Source organism: Spermophilus citellus (genome assembly GCF_964194105.1).
Source record: "Spermophilus citellus genome assembly, chromosome: 17".
Classification (NCBI taxonomy): Eukaryota; Metazoa; Chordata; class Mammalia; order Rodentia; family Sciuridae; genus Spermophilus; species Spermophilus citellus.
In genome coordinates, this window is record NC_138199.1 from 33389953 (window position 1) to 33413701 (window position 23749).

Consider the following 23749-nt stretch of genomic DNA (forward strand, 5'->3'; position numbering starts at 1 on the left):
CCACCCCTGGCCAGTATTTTATTTCTTGAAGGGAAAATATATATATATTTATACACGTGTGTGTGTGTGTGTGTGTGTGTGTGTGTGTGTACACAAACACATTTAAAAGCTTTCTTTCTTTCTTTTGGTACTGGGGATTGAAATCAGGGGCACTCAACCACTGAGCCATATCCGTAGCCCTATTTTATATTTTATTTAGAGACAGGGTCTCAATGAGTTGCTTAGAAGCTGGACTTGAACTCTTGATCTTCCTGCCTTAGCCTCCTGAGCTGCTGGGATTATAGGCATGCGCCCCCGCACCTGGCTTAAAAGCTTTCTTTTAGCGATCCCATGTCCATTCTCTGTCTATACATATCTACTTTCTAAAGCTAGTAGTTGTATGTTTTCTGTATACAATTTTATTGTGTTCTACACACACACACACACAACATTTTTCAAAGGAAATCATAGGTCTATATAGCATAGCTTTTTGTTTTTAAAAAATTTACAGCAGTGACCTAGCAGATATAGCCTCTTTTTTCTTGCTGCTTGCTGTACTAGAGATTGAATCTAGGACCTCATGTATGCTAAATGGGCACTCTACCACTGAGCTGCATCCCCAGCCTGCATGTACCCTCTTCATTCAACATTCTACTTGAGATTTGTCACTTATTTAACTTATGGTAATGTTTCATTGAATGACTATATCAGTTTATTTTTGCATTGCTGAATTAATGGAAATTTAGGTTTGTTTCTAGTTTTTCACTGTTATAAATAGTGATGTATTAAATATCTTTATGCTAGTCTTCTTGTATATTACCAAAGTATGTAATTTCTGGGTCTGGACTATTATAACCTTAACTACATTTACCCCACCAAATTGCTTTTCAAACTTTGTGTGCCAGTTTATACCTCGATCAGCACTGTCTGGCAGTACTTCATGGAATTCATCCTCACCAAAGTTGACATTATCATACTTAACTGTTTTTGTCTGTTTGATGTTTATGAAATAGTGTCTTGTTATTCTTACCTAGTTTAACCTGTTTAATAGCCATTAAAAATTTCCCCTATTAAAAATGTCCATTTCTTAAAATATTGGTTTCTCAAGATGAATTCATTTTGTGCTGAAGAAAAAGTAGATCAGAATGTTATTTTAACTTAGCAAATTATGAATTCTACAAAAAATCAAATTTGAATGGAATATAAATTTTATGGTTTGGGAAATGCTCGCATCTCTAAAATGTTTCAGTATATACTAAGAATCCCTAAAGTCTTTTGGTGTTTTTTTTTTTTTTTTAAACAAATCAGCAGGGATCAGCAGCAAAAAGAAAAGCAATCAGTAACAATCTAAAGAAATGTGAACTGCTACTTTCTTTCTAAGTAGTTTGCTGTATCTAGGGATCATAAAGCTGTTGGAAGACGTCCTTTTGATAAGATGGCAACACTTCTTGCATACCTGGGTCCTCCAGAGCACAAGCCTGTGGCAGATACACATTGGTCCAGCCTTAACCTTACCAGTTCAAAGTTTGAGGAATTTATGACAAGGTAAAATACAGCCTTAAAATAATGAGTGCTTTCTTTTTGGTTGAGAAGCAAAGTTTGCCACCAGGCCACTTTAAAATAAGCTTTATTTTTGTTACAAGATTATCAGGAAAGATGTACACAGTTAATAACATTAATTCAACTTTTCTCTTACCCTATATATTATTGAAATATGTTTGCTGTGTTGTTTTATGTATTGGTTTTCTCTTAAAGATTATAGTCCTATTAAATCATAGTTTATCATCTCATCTTGATATGTTTCTGCATTTATTTTTATTTTTTTAAACAAATCATAGTGGAATGCATTATAATTCATATTACATATGTACAATACAATTTTTTATATCTCTGGTTATATATAAAGTACATTCACACCAATTCATGTTTCATTCATGTACTTTGGAAAATGATGTCCATCACATTCCACCATCATTGTTAACCCCCTGCCCCCTTCCCTTCCCTTCCCCTCCCACCCCTCTGCCCTATCTAGAGTTCGTCTAGTTCTCCCATGCTCCCCCTTCCTACCCCACTATGAATCAGTCTCTTTGTATCATTGAAAACATTTGGCATTTGTTTTTTTGGGATTGGCTAACTTCACTTAGCATTGTCTTCTCGAACTCCATCCATTTACCTGCAAATGCCATGATTTTATTCTCTTTTATTACTGAGTAATATTCCATTGTGTATATATGCCACATTTTTTTATCCATTTACAGTTTAGCTATTGTGAATTGTGCTGTATTTAATAGTTATAAGGGTATATAGAAAACATTATTTTCACATTATAGTTAAGGAAAATGCAACTTAGTGTGAATAATTGATTTGCCTAAGATTCCATATTTAATTCATAGGTCAATGGATTTCAGGGGGTGGAGGAGAGGTCTTGGAATTGAACCCAGGGCTGGTTTACCGCTGAGCTACATCCCCAATTCTTCTTATTTTTAATTTTGAGACAGTATTTTGTTGTTGCTCAGGGCCTCACTAAATTGCTGAAGCTGGCCTTGAATTTGTAATCCTCCTGCCTCAGCCTGGGATTACAGGCATGTACCACCATGCATGGCGGGTCTTTGGTTTCAATTACTGAACTCTTTTCTACCACACAAGATACATAGAAATACTAGTATTACAAAAACATACAGTTGAGCTTCCCTAATTCAAAAATCAAGATTTGAAATCTTCAAAATCTGAAAACTTTGCCAACATGATCCACAAGTGGAAAATTTCACACCTAGCTTTATGTGACTTTGATAGTCATCAAAACGCAACTGCACTAAAAATATTTTCTAAAATTACCTTTAAGCTATGTGTATAAGGTGTATGTGAAATGTAAATGAGTTTTGTATTTAGGCTTGGGTCTCATCCCCCAAGATAACTCTTGTTTGGAATATATGCAGATATTTCAGAAATCCAGAATCTGAAATTTGTTGAATAGGGATACTTAACCTATATAAAAAATAAAATATTTTAAATATACTTAGCTGAGAAGTTATTTTCTGAGCAAATTCATGTACTTTGCAAAAGTACAGTCATTATATAGAAATAAAGAAATGGAGAATATGGAAGGGGTTAAGAGATGCAGAACATATAATGAGAAGGTCTACCATATATCTAGTTGGTTATTTCAGAAACCAAGCTTAGTGTGAGAATAAGCACAGGTAATATTTGAAGAGGTAATGGATGAGAATTTCCTGGGGTTCATGAAAGATATGAACCTTCACATTGGAGAAGCACACTGAATTATTAGTAGAATTTATAAAAATTAAGCCATATTTTTCAGAAATGTATTTCAGTATGTGTGGGAATTTAATGTAAAAATGGTATTTAAAGTCAGGGATATTAGACTGGACTTTTGATAAATGGTATTGATGCAACTGAGTAATCATGTAGAAAAGGGTATTTATACCATTCATGAAGATAAGTTCCCATGAATCAAAAAAAAAAAAAATATGAGCAAACGAAGGCCTTTCTCATCGGCTCAAAATTCATAAATCAGAAAAGAAAAGGTTGATAAACTAAACTCATAAAAAGCAAATAAATGAAAATTCAAGACTTCTTTTGAACAAATGCCATAAACAAAAATAATTCTGTGGTTTAATATTCTTGTCCAATAGTTTTCTTAGAATAGTCCTAAAAGTGCATTTGTGATTCAGAAAGTAACCTTGAGATTTTTGATGCATGTTGCCAAATTGGCCTTAAGAAAACCTGTTGCTTTTTAAATATTTTGTCCTTTTTACATTTCATCTGTGATTCAATTGTAGATATTTGAAAATACTCAGTAAACTGTATAAAGCCTCTGAATTGTTCTGTTCTTTTTTCTTTTAGGCATCAGGTACATGAAAAAGAAGAGTTCAAAGCTTTGAAAACATTGAGTATTTTCTACCAAGCTGGGACTTCCAAAGCTGGGAATCCTATTTTTTATTATATTGCACGGAGGTAAGAAATAATGTTTTAGTCTTTCTTAACAGAGTTTTTAAAATGACATCAAATGTAGAGAGATGACAAGTTTGATTTTTCCTGTTTGAATTAATAGGTCTCAAAGACAAGTAAGTCTACCTCAGATCAGAGTATATAGGCTGAGTAAACAGCTGTTCTGTCTTAATGTGTTGTTTTGTTTATTAGGAATTGCTTTTCAGAGTATTGTTGCATACTGACTTCTCTTTTCTTCATTAGTTTTTAAATTGATGTACAGTGTGTTAATTATAAAGAATGAAAAATTGTAAATAATGTTTTCAGGTATATTCTCTTTTAATAGTATCTACAACATGATAATCAGGAACTTTTTTCCTTCAAGAAGAAATAAAACTTAAAAATTCTATTTCTGAGAACCTTTTGTAATATGAAGTGTAAGACTGTATCAGTGTGATTTAGAAAATAAATCAGAGGAGCTATGGGAAATCTGTAAAGATTTTTTCATGGCTAGCCTGGAAAATTGATCGTGTTTGTACGTGCTATCTGCAGTCATGACTAGTTCCTAGAAACTGTTCTGGAAATACTGGGATCTCCTCTTTTCATAGTAGTTGTGGTGCTGCATTGCTTTCTTTGCCATCTGTCTTTTCTTTCTTGCCTCATTCTGCCTACCTTTTGATAACTGTGACATTATTTGGTTAGTTTTACTTTTTCATATTCAGCAGACCTTAAATTCATGGCAGTTGAACCTTTGAGGCAGTATGATGTGAACACAGAGACCACTTACTTGAGAATCTCAAGGACTATGTTTATTCTTAATTATGCTATTTGTTTAGTTATAGGACTTAGTCTTCCTGAATTTCCTGAAATTAACAGAAATTGAGGAATTATGTCAGTGGACTTAATGATCATGGGTGGCAAAATCTTGGCAGTTTTAGGAAATAAATTAAAGTTGAGAAATGGAGGGATGGAACAATTGGAACTTGTTTAGTTAGATAAGTCAGATAGCAAGACCAAGATGTCCAAAGAATTGGGGAATTAGGGAACCAAAAAGTTATAAAAAATTGCCTTTTTCTTTGCCCCTTCTAACAACTTGAGTAACAACTGTTTAGCATTCCAAAGTCCTCTTTTCAACTCTCATCTCAGTTACTATTTCTAAATTGTCTAAGATAATTTTCTTTTGTACTGAAGATGAGCCTTATTTGTATTCCAGCCTCAACCTTTAATACTACTAGGATATTTTGACTTTACCTATTTTATGTAAATAATTAAAAAAAAACAACCATTGGTAAGGTAGATAGATGTGTGCCCCAACTCCCAATCCCTCTTGAATTCTTGTTGGTTTACAGGTAGCAAAGATTTCTAGTAAAGGTCAAAGCTGGGTTTTTTTCTTTTCAGGGAAGAAACTATAAGTTTGTGTTCCTTCTTTGTGGTGGTCAAGCAAAGGCTAAGGGCTGAAGAAAAGCAGGATGGGCCTTAGGCAGACCTCTCAGTGGGATTAAGTCAGCGGGTTCTCTATAGATATATTCTAGACATATATAACATGGGGTTTGAGATTACTAAGGTTTTCTAGCTCTGCAGCTTAATAACTGCATAATCTTAGGCAATTTAGTTTTCTGAAACTTTCCCTCATATTTTTAAAAGGGAAGAGATGTGCTTGTAACATCTGTCTACCTCTCCTATACGGTTTCTTTGTGACCTATTAAGTTGTGTACAGAGTAAATTCGAGGTTTTCTTTTTATATAATCCTGCCAATTTCATATTTTCAATCCTTTTTAAAAGTTTCTTATTTAGAACCTACAAGAGATCCTCCTGGTTCTCATTTTCACCTGGTGCAATGCCCCTCCATCCAGGACAAATGAGCACACAGTACATAGAGTAGACAAAGGCCCAGTTTCTCTTTGTACAAATTTACAAGTAGTTAAGTTCATGCTTCTATTTAGTTTTGTTGAAGAGCAAAAACGTTTGACTTTGTTGATATTCCTGTATTTCTGTGGTTTAGACTACCGTGTATTAGGTGATTTTTTTGGATTGTGGATTCTAATCTCAAAGATCAGACATTTCAGACTTTGACTACCCCTTCCTTTTCCCCATATAGAAAACCTACTTGTTTTAGATTCTTCCCCTTTTCTTTCATCTTTCTTATTATCACTCACTGGGTCTTGATTTTTACCTATAAGATGCTGGCAAATCAATTGAGGTGTTTTACTTAGGTTTTTGTTACCACACAGTTATTTTCTCAAGAAGATAGGCCTCAAGAAAAGCATGAAGCAAAGTAGATCCAGCTATCCGTTCTGGAACCAGCTTATGCATGTTGACTGTCTTGGCTTTGTGTTCAGCTCTACTGCATGACCCTCCTCTTTTCTATCCAACTCCTTTGTTACCTTAGTACTGCATACCTGAAATTCCAGGAAGAAAATGTGACTCAGCTAAAAAGTATCTTTGTTGGCAAAACTTTTCATGCTAGACATTGGCCGGCCAGTTGGTTTCTGGCTTTCCCTAAGCCAAGTACATGTTCCTGGTGTAGCAGTCATGTGATTCAAAATGTGACCACAAAGTGACACACTGATCTGGCATTGTCCCTAGGTTTGTGTTTTAATTTTTAAAAATTGGATCTTAATGTTCTCATATTGCTATTAAGTATTTTGGAAATGTATTTTGAAACCCAACTGCATTGCTGGGATTCTCAGTATCTCTTTCATATACTATTGCATTCTCTTCTGCCTCCCTAATCACCAGATGACTAATTCCAGGTCATCTTAACATTGCTCTGGAATTGTTTTCCAGTACAAATCTAATTTTCTTTTCCACTGACTTTGCATCTAATGACCAAATTCTGGAATTAGGCATAAAAGGATCTTAATAATTTGGCCTAATTTAATTTTCTGATCTTTTCCTGTTGTTCCCTTCTATATATTTATGCTTTTGCCTGTATTAATTGTATTATATTATTATTATCATTATTAATATTTAAATCTATTTGTTTTATTCAATATAAGTGTTTGAAAAGAATTGTTTGTTATAGTTCAAGTATCGTCCTGGGGTTTCATAAATTGACTTCCAGACCACTCATGTATAATCCAGTCAAGCCTTTATTGAAGCATACTGGTGGCAACTGACCAGAACATAAAGCTGTTCCCCCTGATCAGCCCTGAACAATTGCAAGGGCATTCCTTTTAAGCCTGAAAACCGCAAAAGGGACGTTTGGGGATCCAGCCAATGTAAGCAAGCCATATTATAGAAGTGGGAGAGTGCAGTCAGATGGTGGGGACACTTAGCCAATCACAGTTAGCCCACTCACCCCAGATACAGAAACAGAGCCCCATTACCCTAGTTACAGAAACAGTGCCCCATTAGGTCGTTCCGTGTTCTTAAAGGTTTCTATAGCAAAAGGAAAAGAACATCTTGCCCTGGTTATGACCCTTGTACTTGGCATGGTTGTTTTACAAAATAGAGTTACTAAACAAAATGGAGTCACTTTGGCTTGACTATCACAGTTGAATAAATATAAATATAGATCGTGGACTAGTGCAGTGTGTTATTAATTTTGCTTAAGTGACAATACAATTTAAATTTGTATAAACAAAAAAGGGACTTTATTTGTATATGTACATAAGATGATCAAGAGACTAGATGCACATCTGGGAAACATGCCTTCTCTAGTTCTTGACTCTTCTTTCTTCATGTGGTTTTATTCTCAAGAATCTCTTCCCCAGCTGCAGTTAGCAGTGGTTTATGTGCTTACCGCTTAACAACCCCAATGGAAAAATACCTCTTTCCCCGTAGTTTCAGCAAAAGTAGTTGGTTTTATGGCCTGACTTGAGTTCCTGAGGCAATCACTATGCAAGAGGGATAGAATTTCTTGGTTATCTAGGCCTGGATCATGTGCTCATTTCTAGAGTTCAGTGGTGAAACCAGCCAGACCTGAATTGCATGAAGGGAAAGGCAAGTGTGAGAGCAGGGTTTCATAAAAGAAAATTGGATTGCTGATACCAGAAGGGGTTAAATGGATGCTGGGAAAGCAGGAGTAACAGTTCTCTACATGCAGCTTTAAGAAGACCCAGAAAGACACTGCGGTGGAGAACTTGCCTAGCATGTGTAAGGTACTGTGTTCTATTCTCAGCACCACATATAAGTATTCATTGACAACTAAAAAAATATATATGTGTTAGAAAAAAAAAAAGAACCAGAAAGATGACTCTGTCACTTAATAAGGTACGAGTACTGTGAATGAATGTGTATGCAGGTGCGTGTAAATGTGTATGTATGAACTGAAAAATATGTGAAACTATACACATCAGACTGGGGGTATTGCTTAGTGGTAGAGCGAATACTTAACATGGGTCTGGGTTCATTCTCCAGCAATATACACAGGCGCGCGTGCACACACACATGCTTTGATGTTACTTATCTCGGGAGTGAATATGCTTGGAGAAGGTAAGGGGCCAATTATATTTCTGTTGCATGTCTATATTTTTTCACTTGTTGCCAGGAGCGCATATTATTTTTGTAAGAATAATTTAAAATATAAAATCTAAAAGTTAGAATGAAGAGTTTTCCTTTTTGGAATGTTATGGTACTTGGCAATTACTTTTTGATGATATTAATAATGATAATAGCTAACATTACTGAGTGCTTTCTTTGCATTAGATAAACTGTGCATGCTATATAATTTATCACTTTGTTCTTATAATGAATGACCTTCAGTAGTGTTAACAGTAATTGACATGTGTATAAATTGAAACCCAAACCAGCTATCAAAATAATCTGAAAAATTAAATAGATCCCTACACTCCACCCTTGGCCGAGGAGCAAATCCTATGTATTCAGTAGGCACCTCTCATGACTCATTTATAGTCGGTTTACTATTGAAACTTGCTTGGGAACCCTGCTGGGTCACACATGTAAACCCTGGTAGCACAGCTAGTAAAAATCAGAATTGGGTTCTAAATCCAAACCAAAACTTGTAACAATTGCACTATTAATAACATGGTTATTACTGTTTTATACTGTTTGGGGGTTTAAATTAATCTTTGTAGATGGACATGAAAATCTAAACATTTCTGTGGAGAAAATGAATTTTGGATCCTAAGTATCTGATTTACACATGGTCTTTTGAAACACAAGACAAGGGTTTACTCAAAATAAGATAATCTTAAAATTGAATCATTAGCAGAGTTGACATGCTTTTTTACTGGATGACATATTACTAATACACATTCACAAAATAATGATGTTGTTTTAAAGTATTTTTTTAGTTGTTGATGGACCTTTATTTATTAATCTATATGTGGTACTGAGAATCAAACCCAGTATCTCACACATGCTAGGCAAGCACTCTACAACTGAGCCACAACCTCAACCCAGTAAAGGACTGTTGTTTTTGTAAAGGACTATTATTTCTCGTTACCAGATTAGCACTTTTTGATCTACTTTTTAAAAAATTAGGCAATACATACAACAACTTGCTTCAAACCACTCCTATCCTTTATCCTCTATATCCCCAATCCTCTTTGGTTAAATACCACCTACATAGTTTTTTCTCTTATACCTTTAATATAAACATCTGAGTTTCAATTGAATTTTGCAAACATTTAAAAGACAAATGTGGTATTTTGCTTATTTTGGCATTTAATAAGGAAGTAAGTACATACTTTTTTATAAGGAAGGAAACTATCATATAATGTTTAAACTTATATAATTAAAATCTGCAAACAACCAAACCATACCAGGATAATGATAATTTCTTAAATAGTAAGTTGAAATAAATTTTATTTTCCTAGTGTGCTTATCATTCAGCAGATAATAAGGAACCAAGATAAAAATGTAGGCTGTTCAACAGGTTCACTTCAGCCTGAATACACACAAAATAGTAAAAAGCCTACATAAGAAAGAAAGTGAATGTTGAGCATTGCATTGAGTATTGTGCTACCATTTATTACATTCATTGTTGCTGTAACTGTCTTTGGGGTCATTGCTGATGTTTGGTTTGTTTTGGAACTCGGGATCATCTTGGAACTCAGGATCATCTTGGAACTCTGAGTCATCTTGGAACTCTGAGTCATCTTGGAACTCTGAGTCATCTTGGGATTCTTGATATCTGGACTTCTCATAGGATAACGCTTGGTCCCAAGACTTTGGTTTGTCTTGGGGTTTGGGCTCATGCTGGAATTCGGGCTCATAGAAACTGAGGTCGTAGATGTTGAAACTGTTCCCGTAATGTGAATAAACACGAGGAGCAGGCTGGTGATGAGTGCCTTGAACATCATTTTTGTCTGCTTTAAAATAATTATATAAATTTCATCTATGTCTTAGACAACAAATAGACAAGCATATATCCTTGATTGTGTTTATTTACTACATTCATGTTATGCCAGTGTGCTTTTACACTGTTAGTGAGCAAATGAAAAGCTTTCCTTCTCAACATCTGCTGACATAAGCCCATTTTCTATCTAGGGTCACCACTTAGGGCATAAACAATCTAGAGTAAAGAGGACTTAATTCAGTTTTCCTTTTTTAATAAAAAGGAAGCTAAATTAAACACTATATATCTGGTATAAGTATGGGGACTTCCTTTCAGATTAATATATATAGTAGAGTAAGGGCCAAAGAATGATAAACAGTTTCAGAGTGTAAAAAATAAATAATGAAATAAATGTTGACTTTTTTTTTCTTTCTTTAGACTTCTGTTGGCTTTTATTCCAACAATTTAAGGTTTAATTCCAACAATTTAAGGTTTAAGCTTAGGTCACAATTAGGGTATTCATTCTAAATGTTTACACCCAACACTAAAAGAGGATTTCTCCCAGTGCTTGGGATGTCCTTCATTTTTTCCCTTTAAAAAAAAAAAGTAGTTTCTGGAGAATTTCATAGCTTTTAAGATAAAAGGAAACTTAGAATTGATCAAAATCAATTCCTTTGTTATTCAAATGAGTTCACACAAGAGGAATAACTTGCCTGAGTATACCAGAGCTAGAACTTGAGTCTTAGTTCAGTGTTTTTTAGTGGTTGTGGACTGTGAAGACATAGTAGATTCTATACCAAAAGTTTAATGCAAACCATTTTTAAAGTAAGGATAATTTTCTTTTATCCTCTATTTAAATCTAATGGCTTACTAATATATAGCCCTTTCTGGACATGATTATTATAATTTTTTAAACTTAAAATTTAAACTTTTATTTTAGAAATTTAATATATACTAAAAGTTATATTTGCCTCTAATAAGTAATTGAGAAAAATGTCAAATTAATATTACCTTTTGATTTTTTTGTTTTGCTTTGTTTTCAAAGGTTGAGAAGTCAGCCTTTCTCTGGTATCCTGGAGAATCTGATTCTGATGGGGATTTCTAACTCACTACATGCTGTTTAAATATACTTAATGAGCAAGTCACATGTTTGAAACTTGACCTGCTATTTGCTGTTTGGAAGTATCCAACTGAGAATTTTCCAAATAACTGGTGTAAATAGGTAGACTTTGGCAGAGATTAAGGCATTCAAATAAAGTCTTTTACAATCTGTTCATTTAGTTAAAGAACCTAGTGAATACCATGTTGTTATTCCTCTTATCTATGTATATACATTAATGAATTTCTTCACTGGATTGACTCTAGATACATGAATACAAAAAAAAAATACATGAATACACTCTTTTGTGGGTATGAGTAGCGTGATTTAAAATCAAATAAGTATGTTAAAGATAGATGTCTTTTTTTTTTCTGTTAGGCATCTGGGTGTATGTTTATAGGATAGTTTCTAGTTATGAATATTTTGAAGTTTAAAAAACTAATTTAGGAATTATTGGGATACATTCCAGTAATTTAATTTTGGGTAAATAAAGTAGTCTTTTTTGTTTGTTTGTTTTGTTTTAGTTATAGGTGGACACAATACCTTTGTTTTATTTTTATGCGGTGCTGAGGATCGAACCCAGTGCCCTGCATGTGCTAGGCGAGTGCTCTACCACTGAGCCTCAACTCCAGCCCCAAATAAAGTAGTCTTAAGAAGTTAAACTGTATTTCTATGAGACTTAAACTAAGAATTGCATATGATTTTATAAAGTTGTGTATATGTTTGTATTAAATCACCAAACCACTCGCCTTGAAGACGTTAAGGAAATTCTTTACAGGAATTTTGTGTTTTGAATAGTTCTTTTCCTTGATAACAGTGTATAAGGAAGTTGGTTGTGTTGTGCTCATGTTTTCATCATACTGGCTAGCACTTTTTAAGTATTATAGGGCTGTGAACAATAGTGTTGGCATACAAGGAAATTGCTTTATAAATGGCAAAAGTACAAGTCAATACATGTTCCTCACTTGTTTTACTTTGCTCTAAATTTTTTTTTCTTGTGAATGAATAGAACAACTGCCTGCTAAATCTTAATTTATATGGTACATGTAATAAGTTTACTTAACTGGAGGTTAGTGTGCTCAGACCTAAGAAGTAAACAAAAGAAGCCTCTTGGCAACCAGAGTAAATATTAAAATTAGACTTCTAAGATAATGCTCAGGAGTTTGATACTGTGCTTCCTCCACCTACTTAGTCATTCTTGCTTTGGGGACATACATAGTTGATAATAGTAATATTTTTGCCCAGAGCTGACTGTCAGCATGACTTATTTTGCTAATTCTGATCTTTTGAGTACTAAACTTACATAATACTTTATTGTGCTTCAAAAACTTCATACTCGCTTTATATAAAATTCAGTATTTTCTCCTTCCTACTCTTGGATCCAGATGTGTTCTCATAATCTCTTAACCACATCATCACCTAGCCAAATAACTCTCCAGCCTTGGATTTCTCATTATCTTCTCATTCTTATTAATCTTAAGCTTCCTGGACATTTTGACGATGAATAAATAACATTTTAATATCTGAACTTTCCAGCACTCAGATATTCCCAAACAAAAATCATTTGCCAATTGTTCAAGCCTTTAAAGACTTCCTTTTTTTGTATGTGCAGCCTCCCTCATCTTCCCAAAGTACTTTTCTTCCTTGTTCAAAACTATAACTCTAGGTTTAATTCTGATGTCAGTACCTTTTATGTGAGCCTTCCCTAATTGTACACTTCAGAATCAGTCATATTAGGCTTTTATATTTAGCATCACCTACTCAAGCTGGTCTTTCAGCTCATGCAAGATAGACATCAAATACAGCTAAAGAGAGGTGGAAAGAATCATTTGTTGCATTGATTAGTATAGCAGGGTGGCTACTCCAAAGGCAGAGTAGCCAGGCAGCAAAGTAACCGCTCCATAGACAGAGTGGCAAGGAAGTCAAAGGGCAAACAATATTATACAGTTGTGGACCAGAAATTTGCATATTTATACATACATATTTATATGAATGTGTATATTTATGTTTATAAATATATAAATTTATAATATATAAGTTGCATATTTATATATGTAGCAATATTTATGATTCTGTTGTAATCTTAGCACTTCTGTGCTATTTTGTATATGATGTAAGATATATCCAAAATTGTGTCACCCCACCTCCACTCTCCCAGTATATTTTAATGCAAAAATCCATTTAAGTACAGTTTTATTCAAGAGGTTATGGTCTGACTTGCTTGCATTTGTTTTTATGTTTTCTTCTTGTTTGTCTTGAACAGTGGATAATTGGGGGAGGCCTTTTATTTTTACTTTTTATCTTAAGCATAAAGTATGCAGTGCTTTTTCTTTTAACAGTCTCCAACTTTAACTTTGTATTTCTTGTTCCTGCCATTTATCTTAAAGATAGAATAAGTAGTGCCTTTCTGTTGACTGTCACCAACTTTTAGTCCTATATTACTGCCTTACACAGAGTCTGTTTTTTACTATTAAAGGTATTTTAAATTGTTTTTTCACCATATTCTGACTTGTATTCCTCTTATCTTCTAGCATAGTGAATGCTTATAAAGATTAGGATACAATAAATATTGGAGTCAATTGAAAAAATTTCTTCATGTCTGAGGACTGATATAATTAATAATGTCTACAGTAATAAGAGGCATTTGGTCATTTGTGGGTTTTCCCTGCATCTTAAACGTAAATTTGCAAGTTGTAGACTTGAATTTAAAAATTCTGTCTATACTTTCTGTCTCCTGTTTTGTGGATCATACACACATTCATAATCCCTTATCTGTAATTCTGGAATCCCAGATCCCCTGGAAACTTAGTTTTTTAAAAAAAAAGTTTGGCACTAAAATTTATTTGGAACAGTTTACTTGCATTGGTGTGAGGTTTTTTTTTCTTTATTCCTATAATCTTAGTATACTTAGTGTTAATGTTTCTCTGCAGAAACATTGTTGATTTTGAGATGCTGTTCCAGTTTCCACTGGAATAGTATATACTGCATAATAAGGCATATCTGGACTTATCTTTCTGGGCACATCACTGTACTCTTAGCATCCTTGTAGTTAGGTAGTATTTGTGCAGCAAATAAATGTAGGTTCCAGTAATATATATCATTTCAGGCCTGGTGTCTAACCTCATACCAATCATCCATTCTTGCTTTCCTCTATGAATGTCTATTAGAAACACAAGATTCAGTGGAAGGCATTTCCAGGACCCTATAAGACAGTAGAACTACCAGGTGATATGATGTAGGTGAAAAATAAAACTTTTATTGTCTTAACCAGTGATATTTTGGGGTTATTTGTGACAGAAATTAGTCCGTGATGACTAATATAACTGAGTGCTGGGTAACTTGCCTTTGCCTTTCTACATTCACTCTGTTTTTCAGAGGCTGGCCTCTTTGGAGGACATTGTTGGGCTTCTCTTTTCCCTGCATTCCAATTGGCCATTAGGGAATATAAGCAGGGTATTGGAGGGAAGAAAGAAAAATTGGGGTATGTATTCCCTTGGCTCCCTTCCTGGAGGGTCCTCTCTGCTGCTTGCATCTCTCTATGAGGATTTTGGGTTTTGTTGGGTAATCTTTTCTATGTCTGCGTTCTGGTAATTGCTCACTCTTAACCTCTACTTCAGGTATAGTATCTCACTATATTTTGTAGTTTCCTTAAATCATGTCTTCTTTATACATAATCTCTTACGTCCCAATTTGAATGTGCTTTCTGTTTCCTACTAAAATCCTAACTGCTTTAACCCTTCCTAAATCTGAACAAGTCTAAATACAGAAATACATTTTGCTTCAAAGGGTACCTTCAAATAAGGGGTTGTAGATCCATACCAAGTTTGTAGATTTATAGTATTAATTGTAATATTTTTATGGCATGTATTAGACTTTGAAATGAATTTATGTATGCATACTTTTCTAAAGGCAGTTCAGGTTTCAGGATTTAAAATTTTATCATACTAAAAATGGGGTTTTGCCTATATTTAAAATTAGAACATTCAAAGCATTATAGTATTATATAGCACTGAAAAGTGACTTTAAATGTGGATATAACCAGTGAAAAATGACTTGATTTTTAAAAGATACTTTCTTTTTGTTCCTCTCTCTTGGATAATGGTATCCCCATCTCCCCTGAGGTTTAAATAGAAACCTGCCTTTACCTGCTCTTACCAGATACATCTCGTAAGTCATTAAGTCTTGTTGATTTGCTTCAGAAATTTTTTATTTTTTACCCTCATATTTACAGACTCAGTAGTGTTTTTATTATTGTTGTTAAATTATTTTATTTAAATATGCCTTTATTTTATTTATTTATTTTTATGTGGTGCTGAGGATCAAACCCAACCCCAGCACCCCCAGACTCAGTAGTTTTGTTCATTGAGTAAGATGGAATTGATAAACTTGTTTGTGAAGGACCAGATAGTGTGAGAACCATTTTTAGCTTGCAGGATAGTGCTAATGGACTGTGTAGTTTGCTGACCTATGGCCTAGGCTTTTGTTGTATACCCTCCAACTTCCACATTTTTTCCCAGAATGATCTGTCTATAATATGGGCATAGCACTTTCAGATAGATCTTTTATGTACTCTTGTTATATTTAAGGCATTTATATACCACTTTTGACATTTTTGTCATTTCTTCGTAACCGCCTATGCTATTACATTCTCCAAATTTTTATTTGACTGTTTTCTTTAAAAGAAAATTTGTACTATAAATGGAAAGTATATTGATTCCATAACTAGAAATCCAGTAAACAGCAAGTAACAGTAAAAAGAAATGTACAACTAGCAAATGCCTCTCTTTCTTTTGTATTGGGGATTGAACCCAGGGGTGCCTAACCACTGAGTCACATCCCCAGCCCTTTTTTATATTTTATTTAGAGACCAGGTTTCGCTGAGTTGATTAGGACCTTTATAAGTTGCTGAGGCTGGCTTTGAACTCTCCATCCTCCTGCCTCAGCTTTCTGTGCCACTGGGATTATAGGCATGCACCAACACGCCCAGCTCCAACTCTTTTTAAACAGGATCTTGCTAAGTTACTTAGGGCCTCAGTTGCTGAGGTTGGCCTCAAACTTGTGATCCTCCTGCCCCAGCTTCCTGGACTGCTCGAAATCCAGGCATGCGCCACCATGCCTGGCAAATGCCTATTTCATATACCACCAAATCATATATCTTTCATATTTCAAAAAACCTGTGGTGTGGCTAGGTGTAGTGGTGTGCACTTATAATCCCAGTGACTTGGGAGGTTGATACCCTGTCTCAAAAAATAAAAAGGTCTGGAGATGCAACTCAGTAGTAGAGTGCCCCTGGGCTCAATCTCCAGTTCCAAAAACACAAAAACAAAACTCTTGTTTATAAGATAAACCTTTTGTTCCTTAGCATCTCATACAAGTCTCATACTGCTCACTTTACTTGTAAGATTGCTCAGCTAAAGCAAAAGATTCAAGTCATTCTGGTAAGAGGCTGGATGCTGGCCTTACATTCTGGAAATCTGATGGTGCTGGTCCCAAGTAAACATATTTGAGCTTGGACAATTCTCAGGAAAGTACATTGATGATATACTGCAGAGGGTATCATCAGAGCAGATACTAAGAAGACTCTAGGGATTGGCAAAGCTACAGAGGCAGCCCACTATATTGATCGAAAAAGTTTTAAAACCATTTGTTTCAATTGGTCACTTAAATTGAATAATAGAAGCTGGGTTAACCATCATAGACTATAAGAACATCTGTTAGAGGGATGCTCCAGATTTGATACCATATGCCTCACATTATGCACTAGCTATGCTGACCATCTTATCGTTGCCCTCCTCTGCCATGCCCTGCCATGCATCCTTCAACTTCTACTTTTTTTTTTTTTCAATACTGAACCAAGGAGCACATTACTACTGAGCTAAGTCCCCAGCCCTGCCCCCGCCCCTTTATTTTGTTTTTGTTTTTTACAGGCAGGTTCTTGCATAGTTGCTTAAGGCCTCACTATGTTGCTGGGCTGGCTTTGAACTTGTGATCCTCCTGCCTCAGCCTCCTGAACCACTGAGATTGTAGGGGTGCACCACCACACCTGGCTCACTTCTACTTTTGATTAAAGATCTGACTCCCTCTCCTCTGGAGGTTTTTTTTTTTTTTTTTTTCCAGTTTTATTTAGGTATAATTCACAAATCATAAAATTCACCCCTTTAATAAACATATACAATGCAGTGATTTTTTAACATTTCAGAGTTGTGTATTTATCACCACTAACTTTAAATATTTTCATTATTCCCAAAATAAACCCTGTAATCATTTGCAGTTACTCCCCTTTCATCCCCCTCCCCAACACCTGGCAATTAATAATTACTTTCTATGGATTACATGTTCAGATATTTCATATAAATGGAATCACACAATGTGTGCTGTTTTGTGACTTGCTTCTTTTACTTTATATAAAATGTTTTCAGTGTCCACCTGTCATTTATAAGAACTTTATTTACACACACACACACACACACACACACACACACACTGGTAGTAGATGGACACAATACCTTCATTTTGTTTGTTTATTTTTATGTGGTGCTGAGGATTGAACTCTGTGGCTTACATGTACAAGGCGAGCACTCTACTGCTGAGCCCCCCAGCCCCAGAACTTCCATTTTTTTTTAATAGCTCAGTAATATTCCATTGTATGGGTATACCACATTTTATTTGTCCATTCATCTTTCACTTGAAATTGCTTCCATATTTTGGCTATTATGAATAGTGCTACTATAAATATTTGTGTATTAATTTCTATGTGAACCTATATTTTCATTTTTTTAGATGTATCTAAGAGGGGAATTTCTGGGACGTATAGTAATTCAAAGTTTTACCTCTAAAGAACTATCACGCTGTTTTCTAAAGTGATCATGTCTGTACTTTAACAATGGCAGTATAAAAGTTTTTCCACATATAAAAGTTTCTTCACATCTAAAAGTTTCTCCACATCTAATTTCTCTACATCCTTACCCAATACTTGGTAATAGATCTATGTAGACAAATTTTGATTAAATCCCTCCTCTACTAAACCAGAGTAAGTTTATTGGTTTTTTGATACCTCGGATTGAACCCAGGGGTGCTTAACCACTAAGCCACATCCTCAGCCCTTTTTATTTTTTATTTTGAGATAGGGTCTTGCTAAGTTGTTGAGTCCGGCTTTGAACTCCAGATCCTCCTGCCTCAGCCTCCCAAGCTGCGAGGATTACAGGTGTGAACCACCATTAATTAGTAAATAACATGGCCACATTCAAATATAATTTTTCTGTTTACACATTGGACTTTTAGCTCCTAGGTTTTACATGCCTTTATCTGGGTACACAGAAAATCTAGCAGAATATGTGGCATTTCATACAACATTTAATAAATGAATCTAGGTTTAAATTATTATTGTATTTGTAATCATTCATTGATAGGATTAAAAGTAATTTTTTTTATAGAAGCTAATTACCAGTTTTAATTATAGACACAGATGATTGTAGTTTGAATAAAGGATACTGGATTTCATTCTAGTGATTAGAATTGAGCCAAAAGATTTATTGAATGGCTTTGTTTTCTGTGATTCTTGGTTTACAGACTTACAGTAGCTTTGGGTGTTAATGAAACAAGGCTTCACTTTGTTAAACAAAGATGATTTAGTGTTTGTTACATACTGAAGAATCGAGGGTTATGACTGGACACATACGAAAAAAGATGGTTAGTGATTGCAGTTCATCTACTGCTTTATAAAAATAGAGCTGGGGATTGAACTCAGGGGTACTCAACCACTGAGCCACATCCCCAGCCCAATTTTGTATTTTATTTAGAGACAGGGTTTCACTGAGTTGCTTAGCGCTTCACTGTTGCTGGGGCTGGCTTTCAATTTGGGATCTACCTGTTGCCTCTGGAGCTGCCAGGGTTACAGGCATGCACCACCACTCCCCAAAACAGTTATTTTTTTGAACCAACTGTGGTTCACCTCTTTTAGGTAAGTATGTAATCCTTGAAAGAAAATAATCCTGAGAGGTATCTGCAAGACTTGATTATTTTGAACATCTAGAAAACTTCTAAAACAAGCATGTAAGAATAAATACATCCGGGCTGGGGTTGTGGCTCAGCAGTAGAGAGCTAGCCTAGTATGTGCAAGGCCCTAGGTTCAATCCTCAGCACCACATAAAAATAAATGAATGAATGAATGAATGAATAAATAAAGTTGTTATGTCCAACTGCAACTAAAAAAATTAAATATTAAAATAAAGAATAAATACATCCAAATGAATGTTATTCCCTACAGAATAGTCACAGGTGGAGGCGATATACTTACTTCAAACCATGCTATCTTTCAGTACATCATTTTAGAGAAATAATGTTTTGGAAGTGCTGCCAAAGTCTGAAGCACATTATTTTAGAATGTGGTAAGAAAATTTTCAAAGTTGAAAGCATTTTGGTAAACAAAACACCAAGTTTAGTAATACTGTTTCTTTGTTTTGTTTTGGTTTGGTTTTCATGTGGAAGATTTTTGTTTTGTTTTGGTTTTATGCAGTATTGTAGGGAATTGATAAGACTCTCTACCACTGAGCTACATCCCCAGCCTTTTTAAATTTTGAAACAAGGTCTTGCTAAATTGCTGAAGCTGGCTTCAAATTTGTGATCTTCCTGCCTCAGCCTTGATAGTTGCTGGGATTACAGGCATGCACCACCATACCCTGCTTAAAATGAGGGGTTTTTCTTGGTGTAATTACAAACTGGTTCTGAGTGGTATTTGAAAAAGGCCCCAGAACATTTTCAGTAATGCTGATATTATTGAAATAAAAATAAGACTAGTCACCTTGATTTCTTTGACAAACTAGTAAGCAGTTAAGGAGTATTATTATTTATGTTCAAAGTTAAAGTCAATTTACAGTCATCTTATAGTTAATACATGAATATAGATATTTTACTAGTTTCAAGTGACTCCTTGATTCTTTTGATTTAATGTAACTTTTTTGTTTTGTGGTACTGGGAATTGAACCCAAGGCTCACACACATTAAACAAGTACTCTACCATTGAGTCACATCCCCAAACTTTCAATTAATTTGGATATGTCTTACAGAAACTTGGGCTTTCAAATGTCTCTAAGTTTATATCTAATAATCTGCAGCTTTCTTACAGAATTTACAGTCAGAACAAAAGACTCATAGTATTTCATGAAAGTATGACATTAAGCAAGAGGGATCTGATGTGATCATAGTAGAAAAGCCATACTTGTTGAAATATCCTATAAAATAGGTGAAATTATTTTTAAACAGTTATTTGCTTTCTTTATTTGTCATTGGTATGAGGAAATACAACAGAATAGATAAAGTCTAAGTAATAAAACGGGTAGATGCCTGTGGCTATGTGCCAGATACTCTTAATACTATATAACATCTCAGATGTGATAATGGTAGCTGAGGCTTTGGTTAGCAATTGAGGGCTTTTTCAGTGGTTACTATGGTATATGGCATCCTTTTCCCCCTTACATGCTTTTGGGGTTTTTTCCCCTTTCTTTCTTGATGAAAAGCCATTAAATCTTTGTTTCTTTTCTGTCAAGGCAAGCATTTAACAGACGTTTAAACTCCCTCAGTCTCAGAGTTCACTCAGTTTGTTTAAACTGTAATGTGACTATGGGCAACCAGAGTACACAAAGTGGAAAAGCTATGTTTCCTGGTATGAGTATTTCATCAGATTAATTGATCCTTGGCCTTGTAATATTCATGCAAATATTCAAATATCTTATTTTTTATTGTTAACAAATCATATTTGTCATGGGGTAAATAAATAACAGATCTTTTAAATAAAAAGCCAGTTATTTGAAGCACAACTCAAGAGGGCAGATACATGGGAAATTGTACCATATGGGTTCAGTCATTTAAAAATATATATATTAATTGTAGATGGACACAATACAATACCTTTGTTTTATTTATTTATTTTCCCAGCCCTGGTTCAGTCATTTTTGTTCCTACTCTTGTTAATTATCCAAGAATCTCTTATACAGGGAGCAGTAGTAATCATTAAAATGTTTATGGAGCAATAGTAGAACGAATATGACATCATTACCCTATGTACATATGACTACATGACCTGTGTGATTCTGCATCATGTACCACCAGAAGAATGAGAAATTATATTCTACTTCTGTTGTGTCAAAATGAATTCTACTATCATGTATAACTAATTAGAACAAATTTTTATATGATTTAATCTACTTCTTAAAACACTGTGGCATACATTTTTAAATATATATATACGTGTGTGTGTGTGTGTGTGTGTGTTAATCAAAAGACACAGTCACTTATGAGATTATAACACAGAATATAGGTTATAAAGTGCTTTTTTTGGTACTGGGGATTGAACTCAGGGCCACTCAACCACTGAGCCACATCCCCAGCCCTATTTTATATTTTATTTATAGACAGGGTCTCACTGAGTTGCTTAGTGCCTCGCTATTGCTGAGGCTGGCTTTGAACTTGGGATCTTCCTGTCTCAGTTTCTGGAGCTGTTGGGATTAAAGTTATGTGCCACCGCGCCTATAAAACTTTTTGTCATGTTGTTTCTATTAAACCACAATGCTCTTTGTGTTTAGAATGTATTTTGAACAGACAAGAACCAAGCAATATGTGTGTTTCATTTTCATACTTCAAGCTCATCAGTAACTTTGAGTAAATTCAGAATCTCAGGCCAGGAATTCTAAGTAGGGATAAATGGGTGTATTTATCCTATGTATCTCCCTTAGTTCTTAAATATATTTAATGGACTGGGGGCTGTTGAACCAAAATGGCATGTTTTAAAGTTGAGCTTCTTAAAAACCTCATTTGTCACAGTTTTCAAAGTGTGAAACAAACTAACCTGCTTAACACATTATTAACACATTGAAGTAATATGTTTTTACTTCCCTGACTGACTTCCCTTGGACAGTTTACGGCACTGAATTGTTCACAAGTCATCAGGCTTAATAATTATTAATTATTAATTATTGAGATTGTTTCAAGCATAACTCTCCACTGCTCATGGCTTCTTATTTGACAAATAGTAGCCTACCTCATTCTTTTATTTACTCTCTTTCTCAGGACTTTGATGCTAAAACTGACCCTAGAATAAGACTTGGAGGTTTGACTTGGTCTGTCTTCATTAGGTTATTGTTAAGTCTACTAGTCACATCTTTGATTTATGTTTTTTCATTCTGTTTTTATTTATAGGCTCAGATAAAGCCGGTCAAAAAAAGAAACTTGGGAGGGAGCGATAGATAAGCTAAAATTAAAATGATAAATATTGGTAAGAAGAGGGAAAAGAGTATAGCACATAGGACGTGCAGAATCTCAGAAAGCCTGGTGGCAAGGGAGAGCATGGTAAATTGATAGATAGAAATAAGTTTTGTTTTTTTGAACTATAGAATGTGCGGGGACTGGTATTTAAAAAACATTAAAATAGTATCATTAAAGGAAGCTAGGGTCTGGTCATAAAGTAAGCCATCATCTGAGATAGGGAAAATTATTGAAGATTTGGTTTGTTGCTGTTTATAAGAACTTGTCTGCTAAGATTTGTTGGGGAAGGATTCCTGCCTGCAATTGGCCATGTAGAGCTAAATTAAGCTAATATAGTATGTGTGTGCTTTGAAGAATTTTTTTTGTGCCTTTGTATTTCTGATTTTTTTTTTAGTGACTCTTTGTATTTCTCGTCTTCAAACTTCTAGTTGTTTGACCATACCTACCTGTTCACACATTATCTAGCCTCTTTGCATTTCTCTCGTTTTCCTACTCATCCTAGATCCCTTGGACAGATTCTCCAATAGTTATTTTTCTTAGATCCATTCCATTTTTCCAGGACAAGGCAGGTAATAAGACATACTTAATATACTATATTTCCTTTTTGGTATATATATTTTTTATTTTTCCTCATTTTTATTAGTACATTATAGTTGTACATAATGGTGGGATTTATTGTTACATATTCATACATACATGCAGACTGTATAACAATATAATTTGGCCAATGTCACTCTCCAACACTTTCCCCCTACCTCCCTGGTTATATTTCTTCTAGTTTTTTTCTTTTTTCTTCCTCCACCGACATTGATTCTAGGTGTGCTCTATCACAAATTCAAAATTGGAAAATAGTCCATTTTAATGCTCGTTTTATTTATTTATTTTGGTACTGGGGATTTAACCCAGAGGTGCATCCTGGGTTAAAGACAGACACACCAAGTCAAACCTCCATTGAGGTACATCCCCAGCCTTTTTCATTTTTTCTTTTGAGTCAGGATCTCACTAAGGTTGAGGCTGACCTTGAACTTGTGATCCTCCAGTCTTAGCCTCCTAAGTCCCTGGGATTATAGGCATGCACCACCACTCCTGGCTCTTTTTGTTTTTTGATTTTGAGGCAGGATCTCAGTATATTGCTGAGGCTTAAGTTGCTGAGCTTGCCATTCTCCTTCCTCAGTTGCTTGAGTAGCTGGAATTACAGGCATGTACTGTGGTGCTTAGCT

The 23749-nt window shown here is 34.7% G+C and overlaps 1 protein-coding gene across 6 annotated transcripts in view; it reads left to right on the forward strand.

Moving 5' to 3' along the window:
- NF1 (neurofibromin 1) overlaps window positions 1-23749 on the forward strand; it is a 249204-nt gene that overhangs the window by 137354 nt on the left and 88101 nt on the right. For all 6 annotated transcript variants that reach the window (XM_081270001.1, XM_081269998.1, XM_081269996.1 and 3 more), the window contains 2 exons: window positions 1378-1524; window positions 3844-3954. In XM_081270001.1, coding sequence (XP_081126127.1) covers window positions 1378-1524; window positions 3844-3954 — 258 coding nt within the window. The remainder of the gene's footprint in view (window positions 1-1377; window positions 1525-3843; window positions 3955-23749) is intronic.